Source organism: Lutzomyia longipalpis, chromosome 4 (genome assembly GCF_024334085.1).
Source record: "Lutzomyia longipalpis isolate SR_M1_2022 chromosome 4, ASM2433408v1".
NCBI classification, from domain to species: Eukaryota; Metazoa; Arthropoda; class Insecta; order Diptera; family Psychodidae; genus Lutzomyia; species Lutzomyia longipalpis.
Window position 1 is genome coordinate 9,414,783 of NC_074710.1, and position 25,253 is coordinate 9,440,035.

A 25,253-nucleotide genomic window follows, 5' to 3' on the forward strand; every position below is an offset into this window, starting at 1 on the left:
GCAAAAAGTGATTTTTCGATATAACTCGAGAACGGCTTAACCGATTTTGACCATCTTGGTATCAAATGAAAGGTATTGAGAAGCCCTACAACTGTTTAGAACATTCCAAGTTCCAAAAATGACCGCAAGAGGCGCTAAAATCAAAAACAAAAATTGCCTAACTTTACGGGACAATATCTTCGAATCCCGATCATAGATTTCCTTGAATTTTTGATATGTTGTAGCAGGACTAATAATCCTTAGTTTAGAAGATATAGCCATTTGAAAAATTCTTGAATATGAAAAGTTCTAAGAGCCATATCTCTTGAACGGTCTGTCCGATTTTGCTCAATTTGATATCAAATTAAATGTTTTGCAAAACTCTACAACTTTCTGGAACATCAGAAACCTCTAGAACCATTCGTTGAGGACAAAAAGTGCAAAAAACTGTTTTGGTGGAACAAAAATCCGCCATTTTGTGTTCTGGAGGTGACCTTGAAATGTATCGAAATATATGTCAGATTATAGTTTATTTCAATACCTTTCCATAACTACTCAAGTTTGTGTAGGTCTAATAGAACTTAAGATATAAGCATTTTAATCTGTCAAATTGCTAAATTTTACAAATAATCGACTTTGCCTACTAATACTACTCGCAAATTAAATTACAACGCATAGACTGACCCATCCGCGTTGTGGTATACCAACTCTAATAACTGGACGCGTTATGATTGACTTTTGAGAGGTGTGAGTTGCAAAGCGCCGTTGCGGATTTTTTCCTATTCTTTTTTCAAACCGAATTCTTTGAATTTTTGTTTTTCCTAACGATATTTAAGGCGATTTCGCTTCCTAATTACGAAAATCTACTTCCGATCGGATAAAATAGCCAGAAAAACGAGAAAATTGAAGACAACTAAAAGAGTTTTTAGTACATTTAGTACAGAGTTTAGCACTGCAGATGGCGTTCGTTGATGGGGTTGGTTTTTGAGGTTAAAAAACAACAACAATGTCCGTCAAAAAAAGTGAATAAAATTAGAGTTTGTTTTTTAAATCCAAATTGCAGTGCATTTTCATTGAAAATTACCCCCCAGGAGCGTGCGTGAGTGTGCAATGGCGTCCAATTTGAAGGAGGAGAACGACAACAATCCCTGCTCGCAGGTGGAAATTGGCAAAATGCTCGCCACGACGAAGGTAATTTGGGGGGTTGGGTGCTTTGTGTCACCTTTTTTTCTTCTCCATTCCTCCCTCGCTAATCGATCTGCTTTTCCGCACTTTTCACTCCATTTTCATGAAAATCTTCTGCTGTGGGATGTTACGTGACGTACAGCGGAATCCAAAGGTTGACTTTAGCAAGTCAGATCTCCTCAAATTGCTCAGCTACATGGAAGGGGAGCTTCAGGCGCGTGACGTTGTGATTGCAGCACTCAAGGTGAGGGCTCTGAACTCTCTTATAGGGGGTTGTTTTCAAGGTTAACCCTTGAATGTCTCTTTACAGTCGGAGAGGATAAAGCAACTCATTCACATAACTCACTACAAACCACCGAGTCTCAATGATCCCAATGCAGCTCTCTTCCGGGACAATCTCATCCTATCCGGAAACATTGCCAGTCGACAGTCATCAATTGCAGCAGCGGCGTCAGAGCAGGAGGCACGAATGTACCCGAGTCAGCAGCTGGAGTATCTGCAGAAGACACTTTCGAATCAACGGTTAACCTTACGCAACATCACGGACCTCCTGAAGGAGTCCAAGGATAAATTCTGTCAAGCTATGCTGGATTTCGAGGAGGAACGTCGTCAAAGTGCCGACAGTAATCCCATAAGTTCAGCAGAACGCGTCAAGTTGCGGCAAGTTGTGTTTGAGGAGCTCGAAATTGAGAAGAATACACGGCAGCGGGCAGAGGAAGAGGCGAAGAAGCTCCAGAAGACACTTGATGCCGAAAGGGCGCGTCAGAAGCAAATGGTTCTGTTCCTCCTGAGTGAGCGCAAGCAGATCATCATGAAGTACAATGAGGAACGCAAGAGATCCGAAGATTTAGCACAGATCCTGTCGGAGGAGAAGCAACGTGTTGACACCATTGCCGAGGGCTTGGAGGAGGAGAGTAAGAAATCCCTGCGCATGGAGGCAGAGCTGGAGAAGCAAATGCAAACGTTCGAGGCGGAGCGGAAGCTCCTCAAGGCCGCCAAGGAGAAGGAGGAGAAACGCATTAAGGAGCTGGAGCATGAAATTCTGCAAATTCGTGCTGAATACGATGCTCTGAAGAAGACAATGCTGGGGAATGTGGGGCAGTTGGATGATGCAAGTGGGATTAGTCCCATGATGTCGAGTGTGGCCAAAGTTGTTCAACCAACTGCAACTGTATCCAGTGTACCAGTTTCCGGGCCGAGTAAGTTGCAAAAACCATTATTGTTTCCTTGCTATCTATTCCTCTTTTAAAGCTCGTTTTGTGGCCAAGGAGAAGGAAGAATTTAATGCTCTCGGGCCTTTAATTGCTTTATTTTGTTCATTAGGGCAATTTTTGATTGATTTTAATTATAAAATTTATTTTTTAACACGTTAAAAATCGATTAAATACACGAAAATGATTTTTTACGCGATGTGTAATAAATGATTAATACGGTAAAAAATTATCCTATCGATAATTTCTCGATAAAAACGATAAAATACACGAAAATGATTTTTTACGCGATGTGTAATAAATGAGTAATACGGTAAAAAAATATCCTGTCGATAATTTCTCATTAAAATACACGAAAATGTTTTTTTACGCGACATGTAATAAATTATCAATACATACAGTAAAAAATTATCTTGTATGTTACTTTTGCTAAATATCAAACTACAGAGCTGTGGAACATGAAAAACAAGGAAAATTAATTAGTTCCACAAAAAAACACGAGAGACCAGAAGAATTTCAAACAAAAAAGTTCAGTAAAACTAAAAAAAACTAACAATTTCGTATGATAAAATGTTTCGTATTTCGTGGAACCTGTTTCGTAATGTTTAAGTTCTGTGGAACTATTTTATGTTTCTTTTTTTGTTTTGTTTCTCATATTCTGTGGATCCGAAACTTCGTTTCTCATCTCTCTACGTTCAAATGATACTTGTTCGGGTTTCTCATTTTCTGTGGAATTAATTTGGGTTTATTTAACTTTCTGCTGAACATTTTATGATTCTCTTTTTGAAGAAATATTCGTATTTTTGTATGTTTTTTGAATTTTTTTCTTGTTTCTCGGTTTTTTTTTAAATAACATTTTCTGGTTTCTAATTATCTGCGGAACTTGTTTCGAATTTTTTAGGTTTTGTAGAATATTTGTTCCTGTTTCTCATGTTTCGTCTGTTTCGTATTGTTCATTCAAAACTATTATATAGGATAGTCTTGGTTTGAATGTTTTGTGGAACTTGTTTAGGATGTTATTTTTTAGGCAGAACATTTGTTTTTGGTTTCTCATGTTCTGTGGAACTTAATTTTCGTTTTTAATCAGATTTGAATGCAATCTTTTTTTTTTTAATTTCTAATGTTTTTTTGTATTAGTTTCAATTTGTTTAACGTTCTGATAAATAATGTCTCGTTTCTAATGTTCTGTGGAACTTGTTTCGTATTTTTATGTTTTTTTTTCTTTTTTCATGATTTACGATGTTATTTATGTATTTTCATGTTCAGCGTAATGTTTTGCGGTTTCTTAGGTTTTGTTAAACAATCTTAAGATTTTTTTAAAACTTTCTCTTACATGGTGAAAGCTGTGGAACTATTTCATAAATTTTTCCTACGTTTTGTTGTATATTTCTTGACTTTGCAGAAGTACCTTCGTTTTAATTTAAATATTGGAAAATACTTCTCGGTTTCTCAACTTTAAAAGATCTTAAAGGTTTTTGTTTTCGTTTCTAATGTTCTGTGGAACTTGTTTCGTATTTTTTTTTTACATTCTGCCCAAATGTTTGCTTTGGTTTCTGATGATCTGTGGAAATTATTTCGGATATTTCAGACTACGTTTTGCGGAATATTTTTTCCCAGTTTCTTATGTTCTATCTGTGGAACATGTTCCGGATTGCATTTTGTGGAAAATTTCCTTGTTTCTCATGTTCTGTAGAATTTTTTTTAAAGATTTTTTTTCTCATTCCTCGGCGGGTTCTTGAAGATTTCTCACGTTCTAAAAATTTTTTTTATTGTTTTTAATGTTCTGCGGAACAATCTTACGATTTTTAAAGGTCTGGGGGGAATACGTTCTTGGCTCTTTTATTTTTTTGTGGGACAAATTTGAAATTTCTTTACGTTCTAATGATTTTTTGTGGCTTTCAAGCGTAAAATGGTCCGAAATAGACAAATTTAAACATTTTTATTTCGTAGAATTGAAAATGAAAAGAGAATAATTCTATGAAATATTTAATTGAGGAAAAAAAAATAAATTGAATTGAATCAATTTGTAATAAAATGCTGTAATTGGATGTAATTGAAGTCAATCGAAATGTTAATTGGACCTTTTTCAGTTTATCAATCAAAATGATAAATTTTCCATTTATTTTATTTTTCATTTAACAGCAACTGGAGTGGCACGATCAATTTCATCAGGTCAAACACTCAGGCAAACAGCAACAATGCCCGAAACTGCTAGTGGATTTGCCACAACAAAAGTAAGTTTAGTTTAGAAGAAAATAAAAATAAAAGAAATAATTTTGTAAAAAAAAAATCATATTTCTAATGGAAGGCGGCACCACGGAAGATGCCGAGTACACCGGCAATGCAGTCCAGTTCAACTGCAGCACCGGCAAATTTGGCCACAATCAATCCCAAACCTGGGGTGTCGCTACCTCAGCAGCAGGGAATGCAGAAGAAATCCCCAGCAATGCCACCACTTGGGCGTGGGGTTCCACCACCAATTCCCCCCAATAAGCCAGTTATTCCGCCAAAGCGTGACCCATCGTCTTCTCGCATTGCTCAAGCGGCTGCAGGAACAGCCAGTGGCAAGGAGAAGGATGATGGGGGCATTGTTGGGGACATTGCAAACACGGAGAATGATCTCGGGCAGAATTATCAACAAATCGCCTGCGGTGGCAATACCGGCAAGTAGAATTCACAATTTCCATTTTCCTTTCCAACAAAAAAATGCTGAAAAGTTAAACAAGAAAGCTTTGATAGCTTACTACCCGTAGCTTTTAAAGCTCCCATGAAGAGTTTCTTGAGAGAGAGAAAATTTCAAACTTCATGAAAAATTCATGAAAAAAAGTTCCAAAACACACAGAAAAAATTAATCAAGTTTAAGAGGCAAATGAAGGTGATCTCACAACTGATCTCAAAGATATTTTTATTGAGTTTTTAAATCCCATTTTGGGGATTTTTTTTAACTTTCAACAACACGTCACAACGACATCACATAACCATCGAAGTGGAATTATCCGTCATTGATGTACATTTTATCAGAGAGTCTCTAACTAACTAATACTTAAAGTATCCAATGTCTATGAATAATGTGCAATTTATTTTATTTTTTGATTCTCTAATTTATTTATTTAAAAAATAATGATTTTATTACACAAATTTTTGTAAGAAGAGGAAACTGGGGTAAGATGACTCACATCTGCAGCTTTTGTGATTTTTTTTACAAAACTAAAGAAAAAAATAAATGAATTTTTAAAATAAATTTAAAAAAAAAATAAATTGAATTATTTGGATTGATTTGATTAATTTGTCAGTTAAAAGGTTTTTCTTATAAAAAATCTTGTAAGATTTTGACAGTTTATTTTTTTTTAAACGTATCCTTAAAAAATATTTTTTTACGGTCCTATAAAGATCTATCTGACTACTTCCTGAAAAACTAAATACTTTGATTTTCTTTTTTGAAACAATTTTAGAACGATTAAAAATACCAACTGTCAAAATCTTGCAACTTTTAAGTTTCAAGAAAAGAAGAGCTTAAACAAATGAGTGAAAACGGTGAAAAAAGTTTTTTTTCTCACCATTAACACTCGGAGGACTTTACTGGTACTTGCTGCCAATTGGAACCTTAAAATCGTCACAGAATATTATCTATTGGACTTATCTCGATAAATTTAGCATCTATGTGTAGGGAATTTTAATTACTTTAAGATAGAAGAAGGAAAATCTCGAGAAAAGTCTTTTCTTTGGAAGATAATTGAGGTCAAAGTCAGAATCCAACGTGGAGGATCAGTCAAAATCTCATACATTTTTGCTTGCTGTGGTTTTGAGGTTATGTTTCCCCATATTTCCCAAATAAAGTACTTTTGTTTACTTTTCCTCGGTAAAAATCATTAATATGGACTATTTTTATTGCCGGAAATGACTAAAAAGTTACTTGAAGAATCAAAGTTTGTGATAATTTAGGCGCAATAATAAAATAAGCAAAATTGTAGCTAAAAAATTCGTTTGAATTGGCAATTTTGCATCGATTCTCCGAAATTTTTTTCAGTGACGATTTTCTAAATTAAATATTTAGTAATTCGGTGTAGAACTGATTAATAATTAATTATTGAGCATATTTTATCAGCTGGTAGTTATTACCAATTTGATCCTCCGCGTTGTGCCAAATATTGGGTCCTCCAAGTGTTAAAATGGAAAGAAATCAATTTTTAAGGTATTTTGAGGTCGATTCTGTAAAAAATATTTTATTTTCTTCTCTTACGTGAGTTGTAAGTTTCTTTTTTTGGTATTATATAAAAAAAAAATCTTTAGGGGAGACCGAAGTAAAAAAAAGTCAATTTGGATAAATCCTTATTTGCAGGATTCCCCAAGGGCAAGAAAATTTCCTCTAAAAGATCATTCTTATAGGAAATTTCCTGGCCTACAACTTTGTCTCAGACCGCTTTTCCCTATCTCCACGGGAAATATGAGTTTTCGAGCTTTTCCTGAACCCTTCCGCATCAGACTTTTCTTTTTAAACGCAGCGGGTAAATATAGTCACCAGTGGGGTAAATAAAGTCGGTCGAATTTTCCAACATTTCCAATGATTTTCCACCTGAGAGATTGATAGTAGTTGATAGCTGAACTTCTCATCTTTTAATCCGCGATGAGGAATTTCACTTTTATGCCCACTAAAACAGAGAATTTTGCGATTTTCCCAATCACGCTATTTTGCAACAAATGTTTAAAAAATAGGTTGGTAGGGCTTTGCACCCTAATTTTTTCCGATTTTTCCGATTTATAACTTGCGAGAAATTGGTATTTGAAAATTCCAAATTGACTTTTTTAACCCCAGTCTCCCCTAAAGATTTTGACAATGACAGTTCATTTATTATTTTACTCATGTTTAAAAAAAAATACTTTTACGGGAATCTTTTAGCCCTATCCATGCTTAACCTTAAAAATGCGAACTGTCAGAATTTCATAAAACTTTTTAGCACTGAATTAAACGTATTTTTACACGTCATGTAAAAAATATCCTCTGTTGTAACCGTTCTTAGCGTGGTAACGGTATTAACCAATGTTGACTTATTTTACCCCAATTTCCTTTTATTTCTATCGAGATTTGTTAAAGGGAATTCGTGTACTGATTTTTTGCTTGGATAGCGACATCACTTAACGCAATCATGAAAACTACATATAAAACTAAAAACTACATATTTTCTAAAATTAATGCTATTCCTATTCCAATATTTTATAAAGACAACAACATAGACAAGAATGATGATAATTTTATTGGTTAATTAATAATAAAATATTCCACAAGCATGACTATCTAAACTAATTTTCGACATATGCTCTGATTTTCTGTGTGTTTTGTGTAAACTTTATCCCAGAAAAATTGGCATTGATACTTAAAAGAAAATCTACAAACAACCCCTTAATTTTCTTTTAGAGAAAAGATAAAACAAAACAACAAAAACAGCCGAAAGTTAAGGATTTTATATAAAAGTCGCATGAAAAAGGAGAGATTATTAGGATTTATTAAAAACAAAGGAGTAAGGAAGAGAGTGAAAAGTAAAGAATAAAAAACTGAGAAAATACCACCAATATTTAGAATATTTTGCAATCTCACAAACAAAAAGTTCCGAATACTAATAAAAAACAAATGAAAATGAAATGAAAACTCAGCCATTAGAAAGCTTTTACTTAAGTAGGAATTTACTTAATTCAAAAGGATGTTTCCGGTGATATTTTATGATTGATTTCTGCCATGAAAATGCAGCTTACTTATTTTATTTTATTTTTATTGATTAATTAAAAATAGATATAGGTACTTTAAAAAATATAAAGTAGATAGAATAGATATTTCGAGTCATATTTACTATATATTTTACATACTAAAATATATTTTTTAAATTTTAACAAACAGATTTCTCTAAAATATATTTTTGATTATTTTTTTGTCATTTTATCTTCTTATTTCTTATATTTTATTTTTTAAAACTTTTATTTATAAATTCTCTAATATCTTTTTTTTTGTACAAAAGTATAACTTGTAAGGATTCTTAATTAATTTATGACAAAAAAATACGAATAAAAAGGACTGTAGGATCATTGACCAATATACATATAACCATATATGTTTTCCATCTCCAATGAAAAACCATGAAAAAAATACATTTTCTCATTAAATGGAATGTAAAAAAAGGGAAAATTTGTTAATTTCTTTTTTTCTTCTAAAATTATGGGGAAAAAAGTAAAGAAAACTGATCTGAAGAATGAATTAAAAGATTGAATGGAAACAATATAAGAAAATATTGAATTATTTGTAGTTTAGAATGAAAAATTATATATATTATTAATTTGTAGTAAAAAAAAACTACATAAAATGTACGGGTAAGCTGACCAAGCTTACGAGAGCTGTGTTTCTTTCAGTGTACCAATTTTGTGAGAGCAAACTAGAACGCGAATTTGTTTAAATACGCGCAAAGTCGGGAAAAGTTGAAAAGTCATCCCCCAAGAAATCTTTAAAACGCCATATCTCGGGAACGGCTCCATAAATTTTCGAGTTTGAGCTATCGTTGGAAAGGTCTTAACCTCAACTATAATATATTAAAATATGAAGTAAATCGATAATGGCATTTTCGAAATATTCGAGTTCGAAATTTTCGAAAATTTTGATTTTGACTTTAGCGCCTCTCGCGGTCATTTCTCGAACTTGCAATGTTCTAGACATTTGTAGGGCTTCACGAAACCTTTCATTTGCACTTGAGTTGATCAAAATCGGACTTGTAGAACCCGAGATATGACATGCCAACTTTGGAAGGCTATATCTCGAGAACGGAGACATAGAATTTCTTCATTTTTGGCATGGAGCTAGATAATATGGTCAGCTATAACATATCAAAAAATGAAGCAAATCGATAATGGCGTTTTCGAGATATTCATCGAAAAGTAATCGAAAATTTTGTTTTTGATTTTTGGCCCCCTAGCGGTCACTTTTGAAACTTCGGAGGTTCTAGAGAGTTGTAGCGCTTGTTGAGAGCTTTCATTTGAGCCTGGGTTGATCAAAATCGGTCAAGCCGTTTTCGAGTTATGATCGATTTTCGATGAAAAATTGTGGCGGCCATATTGACTAAACGGCTTGACCGATTTTCGAAAATGAGGTATCGTTGGAAAGGTATTGATGGCCCCTACAACATATCAAAATTTCAGCCATCTAGCTATAATAGCGGCTGAGATATAGCGAAAACAAAATTTTGAGGTTATTCAAAATGGCGGACGGGGGGGTGGGGGGGTGGATTTGACCTCATAATCGGATTTCTTCAGGTCGATATTTAAACTTTGCCGTTTACCGCAAGTCTCTATCTATCACCGTTCTCTTGCAATTTAAGTTTATAATCCGGCCGGCCGGCCGGCCGGCCGGACGGACGGACGGACGGCCGGCCGGAAAAAAAATTTTTTTGGCGCATACGTTTTTTGGAATGTGGGGACCCTAATTCGTGCTCATCCCAAGTTTGAGCCCGATCTGACGACTTTCGATTTTGCTCGGTACACAAAAGCTGTGTCTGAAAGAAACACAGCTAAAATCAATAAAAAATAATCTGTAGATATTAGAAGAAAGAGAAATATAGCTTCTTTATATAAAAAAAATATTATTCATGCGTAAGGTATGCTAATTGAGAGAAAAAATATCCTACTAATTAAAATTAAACTGAGAAAGCTATTTATATTGAAGATTTTTAGTCTTTTCTTTTGAAATTATCCTTAAAAAAATAATCTTTTTCCAAATAGTTTTGGGAGATTGATAGGTTAATCGGTTAACGCTCGGAATTGACCCAAAACAGTTCACAATTCCGAGTGAAGCAGGTTCAATTCCCGACTTGGAAGAAACTTAAAATTATTTTTCTAAAGAAAATTTCCAAATTTTTCTTCTTTTAATATTATTTTCTATCGAGATTATTTACTTTTAAATTGAGATTAATTCCTTTGGAATTTATCTATCTATAGCTTCCTCAGTGTTCCCATACATACAACTACGACTATACATATTACAGAATACAAAAAAAAAACATAATAAAAAAAATGAAAATGTTTAATAAACGTCAACACACCAATTTTTATTCAATTTGATGTGCATAGATTAAAAAAAATCTATTTATTTATTAAAAAATAGAAGAAAAATCATTGATGTAAAATAAAACAAAACATAGATTGATGCAGAAAATTTTCCATTGAAATATAATCTACTTAAAAGATAAATCAATGAGACAGGAGAAAGTGAAAAAGATATCATAAAAAATAGCATTGATAGAGACCGCCATTTAATGAATTTTGTGTTACATTTAAAAGAAAAATAATATTGAAAAACAGGGAAATCATTTTTGAAATAAAATAAAATAAAAATAAAACTTTCCTTGCTCCAAAGAGGTGATCAAGGAAGGGGAAATTACATGAAATAGTCGTTGAATGTGAAAGCCAATACTCACTCTTGTAGGGCATGAAGCATAAATGTCAAATTGTATAAACCAAGGAATAGAAGGAGAAGGAAGGAAGAAGAATGTTGATACTTATCTATTGTTAATGTTCATGCTAATTAACTGATTTAGACAACATTATATAGACAGAATCAAAATCAATAAATTGATTTAGAACTGGAATACACTATGGTTTAATTATTTTGTCGAGGATTCTCATCGGTGCTGTGTCTTTTCTATTTGCTTGTATCCCTTTTGTTCCCATGAAATCATTGAATTAATGAGATAATTATGCTCAAATTAAAATTATTTAATGATGCGCCCGGATTAACCTATCAATTTCCTTTATTCTAACTTACCTGCTAAATAAAAGGACTTAATTCTTCATTTCTAATGTCTGTGGTGTCCAAGACTGAATAGAACCACTAACTTTCCTTCTCTACCTTTCAACTCATACCCATATTCGTAATTTTTGCCAAGTCTAACTTTGAAATTGTCTAGAAAGGTCAATTCAGAACCTAAAATTCCTTAAACTTTACAATCCATTAGGTGACCAGCGCTCACTTATAAATGCAAAAATGGGTCGTCTTTTGATCCGAAAATTCTGCTTTTGGTCAGGAGAATCTGCTTTTGACCAGCAGAATATGGATAGTGGAACACCAACTAATTGCAAGTGGTTGGAAAACCAAGCTTTGTACTTTCAATCATTTTTCTGATCCTAACAAATATTTTACTAATCAGTTTTTTTTTCTGACCGTAATTCCTATTCACATGATCACTTTTCTAATTTTCCTGACCACAACAGCATATTTACATGTTCATTTTGTCATATTTTCATGACCAACACATAATTTTCCTGATTTCATGGCCGTTTTCCATGTCCAAAAAGCATTATTCTCCTGATCGTGAAAAAATTTCTCTGTTCAATCGTTAATTATCCTGATCGAATGTGTATTTTCCTGAATAAAATTGCAGGTTTTTTTGACAAAATGGAACATTCCTCTTCGAATTGGAACATTTTTCTGACCAAAACGGAATATTCTTCTGATCAAAAGCAGATTCTCCTGACCAAAAGTAGAAGTTTCTGAACAAAAGATTGATCCGCAAAAATTTCTTGATTTCCAGTGAATTTTCCTGGATAAGATTCTGTACGAATTCTAACCGGGTGTGACTTTTTAGATTCTATTTCTATTAGTTATCCTAGATTCACATTCGTTCATGGAAAATGAGATATTTTGCAAAAAGGATATATTTTTGCGTAATTTCATAACATCTACACTTCTTTGCATGAATTTTTTGTCCGGGAGTATTTGTGGTAAATTCCGGGACTGAAATTGTGAAAAATCATGAAAATTTTTAAATATTTCAACAATGAAATCTTTTTTGGCACTATTGTAGGTCCCGGAATATACAAAAAATAAACATGATCCTTTCCAGAACATCCGTTAATGGTCAAAAAAGGTTTTTTCAGGGAGTTGAATATCTCGGAGAACGACAAGTCCGAAAAATTATCCAACAATAGTTCTAGATAGATCTAGAAAACGAATCTTCTTTGAAAAATTTCAAGGGGATCTATGGGCGAGAACTAATAGGTTAAGAAATTCTAAGAATCTTCCTATAACCGAATCTTTTCGATTTTGGTGAAATATTTTTTTATGTCATTTATAGGCGTTTAAAGATGAAAAAAATCCACTTTATCTATTTTATTTCACAATTTTTCTTTGTTAGCGCAAGAATGTAAAGCAAAAGAATCGGTGCAATTTAGAAGGAAAAGAAAAGAAAGAAAATCCTTCACCCTCACAGAGATTTCCCATTCAGATTTTCAATGCAGCCCTTTTGTGGATCCGCCCCCGCGCACCATTTCGTGAAGAAATCCATAAATTGGTGCACCGTGAGCGCCGTATAGCATCTTTTCATGCTGTTTAATGGGGCAAAAATGACTCATATTTCCGCCTCCGCAGTTCTACCACCACCTCCACTGTTGTATGGCATACACCATCCTCGATAAATCCCACACAATCAATGTAAATGCATAGATATATACATTATATATATACATATAAAAATGCAAAGATAAATATTAAATATAGCATGGATGGAACAGTATAAAGCGAAAGAACGGTAAGTAAAACTTACGGGCTGTGATTCTTTCTTTGTCAGTGAAATGTGAAGATGGCTGAAAATTGAGGATGGGAAAATTTTGAGGATAGACTTACTCGCGAGCCGAATCACAGCCAACGCGCAGAAATTTTGAAGAAATCCTTAATCATGGCGGGCGTTGGCTGTGATTCGGATCACGAGTAAGTCTATCCTCAAAATTTTCCCATCCTCAATTTTCAGCCATCTTCACATTTCACTGACAAAGAAAGAATCACAGCCCGTAAGTTTTACTTACCGTTCTTTCGCTTTATACTGTTCCATCCATGCTATATTTAATATTTATCTTTGCATTTTTATATGTATATATATAATGTATATATCTATGCATTTATATATATATTTTATTTTATTTTATATGTGTATATAAAATGCCCCGCTTCGCGGGGCGTTGGACTTATGCAACTCAAGATATGACACCAAGAAAAATAAAAACATTAAAAGTATGTCAATTTCAATAGTTAACTTTAAAACGCGATATCTCCGGAACGGCTACATAGATTTTCTTCATTTTTGGCATGGTGATAGATACTATAGTCAACTATAACATATCAAAATTTGAAGCAATTCTATAAAGCGGTGCTCGAGATATTCATCGAAAACTCATCGAAAATTTTGTTTTCGATTTTAGCACCACTTGCGGTCATTTCTTGAACTTGTAATGTTCCGAGCAGTTGTAGGGCTCATTAATATCTTTCATTTGAGCCCGAGTTGATCAAAATCGGTCAAGCCGTTCTCGAGTTATGGCCGATTTTCGATGAAAAATTGTGGCGGCCATATTGGCTAAACGGCTTGGCCGATTTTCGAAAATGAGGTATCGTTGGAAAGCTCTTGATGGCCCCTACAACATATCAAAATTTCAGACCTCTAGCTATAATAGTGACTGAGATATAGCGAAAACAAAATTTTGAGGTTATTCAAAATGGCGGACGCGGGGGTGGGGGGTTGGATTTGACTTCATAATCGGATGTCTTCCACCTGATATATGAACTTTGCCGTTGACCGCAAGTTTCTATCTATTACCGTTCTCTTGCAATATTGCGTTATATTCCGGCCGGACGGCCGGCCGGACCAATTTTTGGCGCATAAGTTTTTTGGAATGTGGGGACCCTAATTCGTGCTCATCCCAAGTTTGAGCCCGATCTGACGACTTTGCATTTTAGAGTGTACACAGAAGCTGTGCTTCTTTTAAGAAAGAATCACAGCTAAAAAAAATGCTTCATCCGATACTATGATGTTGGATGGTGAGCTGAAATGTGAAAATATCTTTATGCACAATTTATTTACCAACACTGGCGTCAAAAATATCTGAAAAAGTCACATTTTTCCACTTTTCTCAGCCCCTGAAAGGAAATTCAAAATTCCGCTACATCAAAATTTGCAATGGTAATTCCTCTTTCATTTGCTTTTTACCCCATCAAAATCCATCCAGTAGATCCTGAGAAAAACCAGGGCAGTTCTGTGGAAAACTCGGAAAATCACAAGATGGCGTCGCACCTAAGATGGCGGAAAGTGATTTTCTTACTCCTCAATAAATATGCTTCAAATGTAACCAACATTGGAAAACTAAGTTTTAGAAAAACCCCAAGAAAAATAAAAACATTAAAAGTATGTCAATTTCAATAGTTTGCCCAAGAGACGCCCCTTAAGCGAAAATGAAGATCAAACTTTTGAGGTTAGAAACCTCGATTCTGCAAGTGTTAATTATCCTAACCAGGAAACTTAATTGCATACATTTTCATTAATTAGATTTTTTTTTAGAAAGAATTGAAATAAATACCTATTTTAAAAGTACGGCTAATAGACAGATTTTGATGAAAATTTGTGGAAATCACGGAACTTGTCTTTATAAAGAATAGAGAAAAACTTTCAAATGTTTCGGATAATATGAAAAGGAAAATATTCAAAAAATTACTAATCTATTGGACAAACTTTCTATGGGCAAGATTATTCTTTTTTTTTGTAATTCACCAAAACCGGGTATGTAGGAAGAAGAAGAAAAATTTTAAACCCAATATTAGTTTTTTATTTTCATTTTCTGTGCTGTCTAAAACAATTTTCGTACGCCCGCTATTAAAATTAAGAATAAAAAAAACCAAATTACTTTTTAATATTCCGGAAGTTTAATCATACTTTCAATGTATTTCAAATAAATAATGAAAAATAACTTTCTTTTTACTAACAAAGAAAACTTTCGTTACCTTCATTCAGGATAAACTTTTCCATTAATTTCTTGCAAGACTCTTCGTAATATTAATTTCACAATAGCTTTTGGAACTTTTCTAAATAAAGAAAAGTCCCCAACATGAGCTTGTAGTGAGTCATTGTAGAAAGATTCTTGAAACTGGTGCAATGTATTGCCAAATTGTGAAGACTTTCTTTATTTTATTTCTTATTTTTCAATTGGTTTGGCCACTGCGGCTTCCTGGACTGTGTCCTACAATACCATTGTCAATGACTTGTGAAAATTATCACATCCCAATTGATATTTATAAGTCCTACACTATTCTCTACTATCTACCACTGGAAAATCCAACACTTCCACCAACATTAAATAATTTTAAAAATATTGGAGAAATGTTTTCTTACATTTTCTGCGGGAAATCTGTGAATGAGCGTGAAATTTCTCCCTCAATTGCAATGCATTGTGAAAATACTGATGATTCCATCTACTGTTTGATGTTTGGTGTACCCAATCAGGAATTTATTCAAAGTTTCCAATCAAATTGTTCATTTGATTTTATGTCATCCGCAAGAGTATTCATGAGATACGATAAAATTCGGGATTTTACCTGTATTTGGACCTGCCTTGAAGAAGATTCAAGTATATTTCATGGAATTCGCGAAGTTGGAGTTTGGGTAATTAAGAAAATACCAAAATATGGCGAAAATGGAACTGATGATCGAGAAATTCTTCATCAAATGTCAAAATCAATGGATATTCCGGAAAAAGAGTTTATTGCATCTACCCAGGAATGCAGAGAAATATCCTGCGAAAATTTCAACAAATGTTTTGTACTGTCTGTCTTGATTGACATGATTGATGCTGATTATGATTATGGACATTATATTAACTACATAATAATAGGATTTGCTGGATTAATTGCAGCAACATTCCTTCTGATATATTTTTTAAATTCTTTTTGTCGTTTGTAAATTTTGTAAAAATATATATACCTAATTTAAAAAAAATAATAAAAAGATGTTTTTTTTTCCATATTGGATAAATAAATTTCATTTGAGAAAGGAAAGAACATCCTTAGAAAAAAGTCAATCATAACGCGACCAGTTATAAGAGTTGGTGTCCCACAATGTTGAAAAGTTTATTTATGCGTGAAAATTGATTTTTGAGCAGTATTAGTTGGCAAAGTTGATTTTTTTTGTGAAATTCAGTAATTTTATGCATAAAAATGGTTATATCTCAGGTTCTATAACACCTACAGAAATTTCTTGCCTAGTTCTGGAAAGGTCTTGAAATAAGCTATAAATTGACATAAATTTCAATAATTTTCAAGGTTACCTCCAGAAAACAAAATCGTGTTTTAACACTTGGAGGACCCAAAATTTGGCACAACGCAGAGGATCAAATTGGTAATAACTAACAGCTGATAAAATATGTTCAATTAATTATTAATCAGTTTATTGAACAAGGATCGAAAGTTTCACTAATTCTCAATCTCCTTCAAGCATTCCTACACCTAATTACTAAATATTTAATTGAGAAAATCATCACTGAATAAAAATTGCGTCGAATCGATGCAAAATTGCCAATTCAAACGACTTTTTTAGCTGTAGTTTTTGCTTAATTTATCATTGCGCCTTAATCATCACAAACTTTGATTCTTCAAGTAACTTTTTAGTCACTTCCGGCAATAAAATTAGTCCACATTAATGATTTTTACCGAGGAAAAGTGAACAAGAGTACTTTAATTGGGAAATATGGGGAAACATAACCTCAAAACCACGGCAAAAATGTATGGGATTTTGACTGGTAGTTATTACCAATTTGATCCTCCGCGTTGGATTCTGACTTTGACCTCAATTATCTTCCAAAGAAAAGACTTTTCTCGAGATTTTCTTTCTGCTATTTGAAAGTAATTAAAATTCCCTACACATAGATGCTAAATTCATCAAGATTAGTCCAATATATTTTATTTTGTGACGATTTTTAGGTTCAAATTGGTAGCAAGTACCAGTAAAGTCCTCCGAATGTTAACAAATCATTTTTTGGCATTTTTGATCTCAAGCGCCTCTTGTGGTTATTTTTGGAACTTTGAATGTTCTAGACATTTGTAGGGCTTCTTGAAACCTTTCATTTGAGCTTAAGTTGGTCAAAATCGGTCAAGCCGTTCTCGAGTTATATCGAAAAAACACTTTTTGCTTTACGCCGCCATATTTGCTAAACCGCTTGACCGATTTTCAAGTATGAATGATCAATGAAAACGTCTCACTGAGCTCTACTACATACTAAAATTTCAGACCTCTAGCTATAAGGGAAGTAGTTGATGGTGTTTCAAAATGGCGGATGGCAGCCATCTTGGATTTATAAAATGCGAAAAAATGAAATTTTACACCCACATTTCTATAGAAAACTTCAAACCCGAAGTTTCTCTCTGTTACCGTTCTCGAGCTATAAGGCAATGTTTGGCCGGCCGGATCAAAAATTTTCCACCACAATTTTTGGAATGTGGGTTGTCTGATACGTGCTCATACCAAGTTTGAGCCTGATCTGAGGTAGTCGGTTTTTCCGACGATTACAATACTTGGCGTTGGCCACGAAGTGGAAAACCAACTAATTAGTAAAAGTTTATTATTCAACATTTTTTTTTGTTTCAAAAACCTTTTTTAATTTTTAATAAAAACGTAACCTTTTGACATTTTTCTTTAACCCTTGGACGATCAGACATTTCTAATATCTAACTAATTGTAATTGAACTTTCTTCTACACACAGAATTTAGAATTTATAAGGAAAAGTTAAATAAATTTTTAATTTTTTTTTCAAATGAAACAAGTTATTTCCAAAATTTATATACGACAAATAAATTTAATAAAGTTAATTAAAATAAATGCTGTTACAAGAAATCCACCAAATCCAATAATGATGTAGATATAATTTCCATAATCATAAACATTAGTTATAACGGTTGATAAAAAGCACTTGTTGAAATTCTCGCAAGTTATTTCACTGCATTCGCGGGTAGGTGCAATGAAGGCATCTTCAGGAATATTCGTCATTTCTGACATTTTACGGACAATTTCTCGATCAATAGTCATATTCTCAGCAGTTTTTGGTACTTCTCTAATTATCCAAATTCCAACTTCACGAATATTTTCATTAGCTTTGATATTTTCTTCAATGCAGGTATAAATAAATGTGAAATTCAAGATTTTGTTGTACACTAATAATATTCCTGTAGATGATATAGAATAAAGTGAACAATTTGATTGGAAATTTTGATGCAGCTCCTTAGAATTGGGTACACCAAAAATGAAACAGGATATATACTCATCGTTATTTTCACAATGCATTGTAATTGAGGGAGAAATTTCATTTTTTTGTACAAATTTCCCGCAGAAGATGTAAGATAATATTTCTCCGATATTTGTAAAATTATTCCACGTTGGTGGAAGTTTTGGATTTTCCAGTGGTAGATAGTAGATGATGGTGTGGGATTTATAAATATTTGCTGGTATGCGATAGTTCTGACAATTCATTGGTAGTAATGCTGTAAGGCAATTTCCAGGAAGCTTCAGTGACAAAATACACCGAAAAATAAGAAATAAAATAAAGAAAATCTTCACATCTCGAGAATACATGTTGCACTGTTTCGGGAATTTCTACACAAATGACCCAAAAAAGGTCCTTTTCAGAACTTTTCTTCAAAGTCATTGTGAAATTAATATAACGCAATAAATATTACAAGAAAGTAATGGAAAAGTTTTGTTTCAGGCTAATGTTCTTTTTAAAAGACTTTGACGTGAGAAAATAACTAAAGGTTATTGTTATTTAAAAAAAAAATTTAAGGACATAAAAATAATAATAAAGAATAGCTTTAGAGATGGGGAAGTATATGAATTAGTACTTAACTTATAATTTTGGTATTTTTTTTAAAATTTCTATCATTTTGAATTTTAGCTGTGCTTCTTTCAGACACAGCTTTTGTGTACCGAGCAAAATCGAAAGTCGTCAGATCGGGCTCAAACTTGGAATGAGCACGAATTAGGGTCCCCACATTCCAAAAAACGTATGCGCCAAAAAATTTTTTTGTCCGGCCGGCCGGCCGTCCGGATTATAAGCTTAAATTGCAAGAAAACGGTGACAGATAGAGACTTGCGGTAAACGGCAAAGTTTAAAAGTCGACTGGAAGACGTCCGATTATGACGTCAAATTTTACCCTCCACCCCTCCATTCGCCATTTTGTATAACCTCAAAATTTTGTTTTTGCTATATCTCAGCCCCTGTAATAGCTAAAAATCTGAAATTTTTATATGTTATAGGGGCCATCAAGACCTTTCCAACGATACCTCATTTTCGAAAATCGGTCAAGCCGTTTAGTCAATATGGCCGATACAATTTTTCATCGAAAATCGACCATAACTCGAAAACGGCTTGATCAACTCAAATGAAAGCTCTCAACAAACCCTACAACTACATCCGAAGTTTCAAAAGTGACCGCTAGATGGCCAAGAATCAAAATAAAATTTTCGATGAGTTTTCGATGAATATCTCGAAAACGCCATTATCGATTTGGTTTGTTTTTTGATATATAGCCTACTAAAACATCTATTTATAAAAAAAATAAAAAAAATTATGTCGCTATTTTAAAAATAATGAGTTCCAACTTTGGCATGTCATATCTCGGGTTCTACAAGTCCGATTTTGATCAACTCAAGCGCAAATGAAAGGTTTCGTGAAACCCTACAAATGTCTAGAACATTGAAACTTCGAGAAATGACCGCGAGAGGCGCTAAAGTCAAAATCAAAATTTTCGAAAATTTCGAACTCGAATATTCCGAAAATGCCATTATCGATTTACTTCACATTTTGATATGTTATAGTTGAGGTTAAAACCTTTCCAACGATAGCTCAAAATCGAAAATCTATGAAGCCGTTCCCGAGATATGGCGTTTCAAAGATTTCTTAGGAGATGACTTTTCAACTTTTCCCGACTTCGCGCGTTTAAATGAATTTGCGTTTGCTCTCACAAAATTGGTACACTGAAAGAAACACAGCTCTCGTAAGCTTGGTCAGCTTACCTGTACATTTCAAATATATCAAACGATTGTTTCTTAATTTATTTTCTAACGTTTGATGTTTTGTCATAATATTTTTTTTTCTTAATGTCTTATAATTTATTATTAATTTTTTTAAAAAATAATATTTGACATTTTTTTAGTTGGTGTTCTATTTCGTGGTTTACAGTAACTTAAGTATTTTTATCTTTCTTTTCTAACGTTTCACATATTTTTACAATTCGTTTTAAAATATTTCAAAATTAGTTGAAATACTTAAAGAAAATAAACAAACAATCAGTTAACCCTGAATATAATTTATTTTATAATCTAAAAGAAAAACTGGAATTCCTTGTAAATTCCTTAACTACGACCCTGATGACTAGAACTTTCTTTCAAGCTAAAAACTCTGTCATTATTCACGTAAATTTTCCCATTACGTTCTTGCTAAACTTTTCTTTCGTAATAATTCGAGTCTTTTTACCTTAAAAAGTCCTCATAAGTACATTTCTAGTACAATTCTCTAATATACAGGATTATTGGAACCAGGTGCAATGTTTTCTCAAATTAAGAATATTTTTTTCATTTTACTTTTAATTTATTGGTATGTTTGGCCTATAAGGGTTCCTGGACAGTGCCCTAAGCCAAATATGCCAATGATTTGTGAAAATTATCACATCCCAATTGATATTTATAAGTCCTACACCATCATCTACTACTTACCACTGGAAAATTCAACACTTCCACTAACGTGGAATAATTTTACAAATATCGAAGAAATGTTTTCTTACATCTTCTGTGGTAAATTTGTGAATGAGCGTGAAATTTCTCCCTCAATTACAATGCATTGTGATTCGGTTGAGGAGGATATCTATTGTTACATTTTTGGTGTACCTAATTCTGAGGAAGTTCTACAAAATTCCCAATCAAATTGTTCTATTAATCATGAATCAATTACCAGCTTGATGTTGGTGTACAAGAAAAACAAAGATTTCATATTTATTTGGACGTGTATTGAAGAAGTTCTTGGTCCTGAAGAAAATATTCGCGAACTTGGAGTTTGGATATTGGAAGAAGCATCAAAATATACTGAGAATATGACTGTTAATCGAGAAATTCTCATTCAAGTTACAAAATTCATGAGTATTTCTGAAAATGCCTTCATTGTACCTACCCAAGGGTGCAGAGAAATATCCTGCGAAAATTTCAACAATTGCTTCATGTCATTCGTTGTAGTTGATGCTGGTTTTGAATTTGGAAATTATATTTTCATCATAATTGGATTTTGTGGATATATTGTATTAACATTTCTTCTAATAAAAATAATTTTGAAATTGTTTCGTTAAGGAAAGGTTTATGAAAAACTCATATTAAAAAGAAATAAAGTTTAATCATGGAAATTTTTAAAATTAATACATTTTCTTTTGAATCATTTGCAATAATTTAAATCTTTTGCGTTTTTTGAGTCATACGTAAAACCAAACATGAAACATTTTATTTTTGCAAATTTTTATGAATTTAATTCTTTCACAAAATTAGAAATATTTGAAATGCATACAGAAGAAGTTGAAAAAGACGTTTTTCCCGAAAAATATCATTTGAGAATATTCATAGAATAAATATCGTGATAAAAGAGCCAATGTTTCAATGTTTTTATGTTTCACGTTGGACGCGAAAGGATTAAATGTGGCAAAAGTGAGTGACAGATGTCAAAAATCACAGTTCTGTCAAATAAAAGTTCTGTCAAACAAAAGTTCAGTCTGTGCTGTAAATTTTGTCACTTTCTAATTGAATTTTGGGTTTAAAATTCATCTTTCTTTCCAAAAATTTAGAACACATTTTAAGGATTTGATCATAAGTTTGAGGAATTGTGAGTTTCCTTAAAAATTTTGTAAACACGGAGAATAAATTCTCAAAATTCTGTCAAAGGGTTAATTTTCTTCTTTTTGGTTTCGTCTTTGTTTTTAATTCTAAGGAGTTATCGATTACTTGAAAAACTTTTTTTTTAACAAATTAATAGATTCTGATAAAAATCTTTTCTTTTCTTACAATTCGTCAGTTTTTTTTTAGTATTCTGGGAAAAATTTTATAAGATTTTGACATTTTATTTCTCTCTTTAATCGAATTTATTTTTTAAGAAAACTTACTTTTCCAATGCGTTCATTATTTTTCTTTTATAGAACAACATTAGAACGGTTTAAAAATATCAACTGTCAGTCTTACATCAACTTTAAAGTTGTTAGAAAACAAAAGAAAATATTTTTATCAAAATCCACCAAAAAATTAGACAATTCTGGGATATGAAATGAAATAAATTGACTTTTTATTAAATCTTTCGGTGAAATGGAGAATAAAAAAATATTTTTCTTATTTATCCTATGCCAGATAAATGAAAATTGGCAGATTGAAGTAGATTGAGAAATTGATGCTTTAGAATTAATCCATTACTTTTCCCAAACCACAAATTCAATTTGGAAACTTAAAACCATTCTCTTTCTCCATGAAGCTTTCGTGCTATGCTTACGAAACAAGAAGAAGAGTGTGAAATATGAAACTGATACCAATGTGAGGGGATTGCGATGGGGGGTGAGATTGGAAATTGTGCTTACGGGGGTAGGGGGTGTTCAACTTGTCTGCAGTACCTTGGGAAATTGTCTCGGAGAAATTCGACAAGACTACAAAATGGTAAAATGTTTTATGTGTGTGTTAAAATTCAAGCAAAGTTGGTAGATTTTTCCCAGTCACTTCACATTTCCGGGGAAATCTGCTGTGCAATAAATTTGGCATGTGAAACCCTGGGCTGTGGAGCGTTTGTGTCCCACCACCCCCTTGCCACCACCACACACACAAGGGGGGTGGCAGCCCAGAGAGAGATTAAATCCACACATAGTGTTCCCGAGCTGAATTTGAATAGAAATGACAATCCCAATGTAAGCAGCACAGATCCGGCGGGAATTGACAGAGTAAACGACAACGAAGCATTATGTAGCACCTCCATACTTCTCCAGGTATCACACAGGAGCTACGGGGTTGGGGGGAGGGTTACAGTTGACTTTGCGAATTCTGCAAAGGAACCACCCCATGTCACTGTGAGATCTTCTCTATTCACCACCGATGGACCCCAGAAAATCCAATGGAACAATGTAGTCGTAAGAGGTGGTCGGAAGTTCTAGGAATGGAAACAATACCAATTTATGGGGGTTACTTTTGGCGAAAGGAATCCCCCATATACCAACTACTCCCCGTCACAACTAACCATAAAGAAGCTTTTGCTTCCTTTATTAGTTCAAAAGCTCCAGCATTGAAGCTTACATCCTCCCCCAATGATCCCATTAAATTGTCATCATCCATTGGAAGACTTTGGGACATTGGGGTGGATTCTATTAAAAATCTTTTCTTTTATTTTCTTACAATTTATCAGGTACAAGATTTTTGCAATTCTATAAAAAATCTTTAAGGATTTTCAGTTTGTTTCATTCTTTAATTGTGTTTTAAATGTAAAATAATACCTTTTCAGCGATTTTTGAAGATTTTTCAAACTTTTTCCTAAAGAAAATCAGTTGATTTTCTTTTAAGGAATAACAATAGAAAGATTTTGAAACATCAACTGTCAAAATCTTACAACAAATTTTGGCTTTTAAGAATAATGAAAAGATTTTTAACAAAATGAACCCCCATTGATTATTGTTACAAGAAAAATTTTTTGAATATTCTACAGTTGAGTTTAGGTGCAAAGTAAATTTGAATTGAATATTAAAAAGAAATGAAACCAATCTGAGCGAAATTCGCTATAAACTGAAAAAAAAGTCTTGATGGCAAAATAGCATGGTTTAAGACATCTTCCCCTACAATTTGCAACCCTTAACCCTTTCACGTTTTTTGGGTCATACGCTGACCCAAACGTGAAACATTTTATTTTTTCAATTATTTATGAATGTAATTGTGTTTTCATGTTACAAATGCATCAAATTCACGCATAAGGGGCCAAAGAAGACGTTCTGAGTGAGAAAAGTCCTCTAAAAAAATTCATAGAATAAAAATCGCGATAAAAGAGCGCATGTTTCAATGTTTTTATGTTTCACGTTGGACATTAAAGGGTTAATCAATTAAAAATCCTTCTTAAAAAATTCCAGCGACGTTTTGCTTTATTTATAAACAATTTCCAGCTTACATTCCTTCTCGAATTTTTGTGAAAAATCCAACATGCTTAAATTTGATTTTTCCTCTTGTTTGCATTTTATTCAAATGGGCAAAATGAAAATTCAAGAAAATAAAATTTAATGATGCTTAAGTGAATTTTTTCTTCATGCTGATAGAGTCAGTGCTATATGGTTCTGTATTGAATATTTACCCCGGAGGCCCTATTCGCAGTTAAACGGGGTTGATGGGGAGAGGGGGGGGGAGGAAGGAGGGTTGAGTTGTGAAAGAGCGAAATGGAAAAGAATAAACGGTGTGGGGGTGAATAAGTTGACGAAGAAAGGCCTCGAAGGGAAATTTCATCCCTCTTAAAGGGGTCCAAACACACAGCCCTTGAGAAATTGAGGAGTGTTGCCCGACTTTGGGATTTAATCTTATTAAAGGAATATGGTGTGTTATGCTGAGTGCGTGAGTAAGAAATGAAATTATTTCTTCATGCATTTGAAGCACCCTTCAAACCTACCACAAAATTCTTCTTTCTCTGGATTCTTCGTACCGCGAAACCCCCGGGCGGGGGTAAAAATACGCTACACCCCATCAACAATGGGGTGGTTTTTATTTGACTCACAGTCTGTTTTTCTTTTGGGAAAATATCTTCACTTCACACACACACATAAGGGGAAGAAAAATTAAATCAAACTCCGGAAGAGGAGGAAAATAAATAGAGGTAAATGAGGTGAATGTGTGAGATGTCACACCATAAGAATAAACCCCTGAGAAAGCTAACAATGGCGGGGATATTTTGCAAGAAAAAAAAATAATGAAGAGATTCCACCAAAAGTTCTCATGGATTTGCCACTTGGGGGTGTATATTTGCACCATCCAAGTGCCCGACTATGTGTAATGTATATC

At 33.2% G+C, this 25,253-nt stretch overlaps 1 protein-coding gene across 1 annotated transcript; it reads left to right on the forward strand.

Annotated features, from left to right (window-relative positions):
- The first annotated feature begins 712 nt into the window (after window positions 1-712).
- LOC129796130 (CTTNBP2 N-terminal-like protein) lies at window positions 713-10,996 on the forward strand. The gene is made up of 7 exons (XM_055837884.1): window positions 713-968; window positions 1,043-1,170; window positions 1,307-1,408; window positions 1,475-2,363; window positions 4,518-4,609; window positions 4,684-5,038; window positions 7,789-10,996. Exons 2-7 carry the CDS (start codon window positions 1,090-1,092, stop codon window positions 7,797-7,799), a joined length of 1,530 nt encoding a protein of 509 aa, XP_055693859.1. The 5' UTR covers window positions 713-968; window positions 1,043-1,089; the 3' UTR covers window positions 7,800-10,996.
- Window positions 10,997-25,253: the final 14,257 nt, after the last annotated feature.

Bases quoted from the DNA above. Each gene is read 5' to 3' on its own strand.
- LOC129796130 (XM_055837884.1), top strand. From the start codon at position 1,090: ATGGCGTCCAATTTGAAGGAGGAGAACGACAACAATCCCTGCTCGCAG. The intron at 1,171-1,306 runs GTAATTTGGGGG...CGTGACGTACAG, and splicing joins AAATGCTCGCCACGACGAAG to CGGAATCCAAAGGTTGACTT. The intron at 4,610-4,683 runs GTAAGTTTAGTT...TTCTAATGGAAG, and splicing joins GTGGATTTGCCACAACAAAA to GCGGCACCACGGAAGATGCC.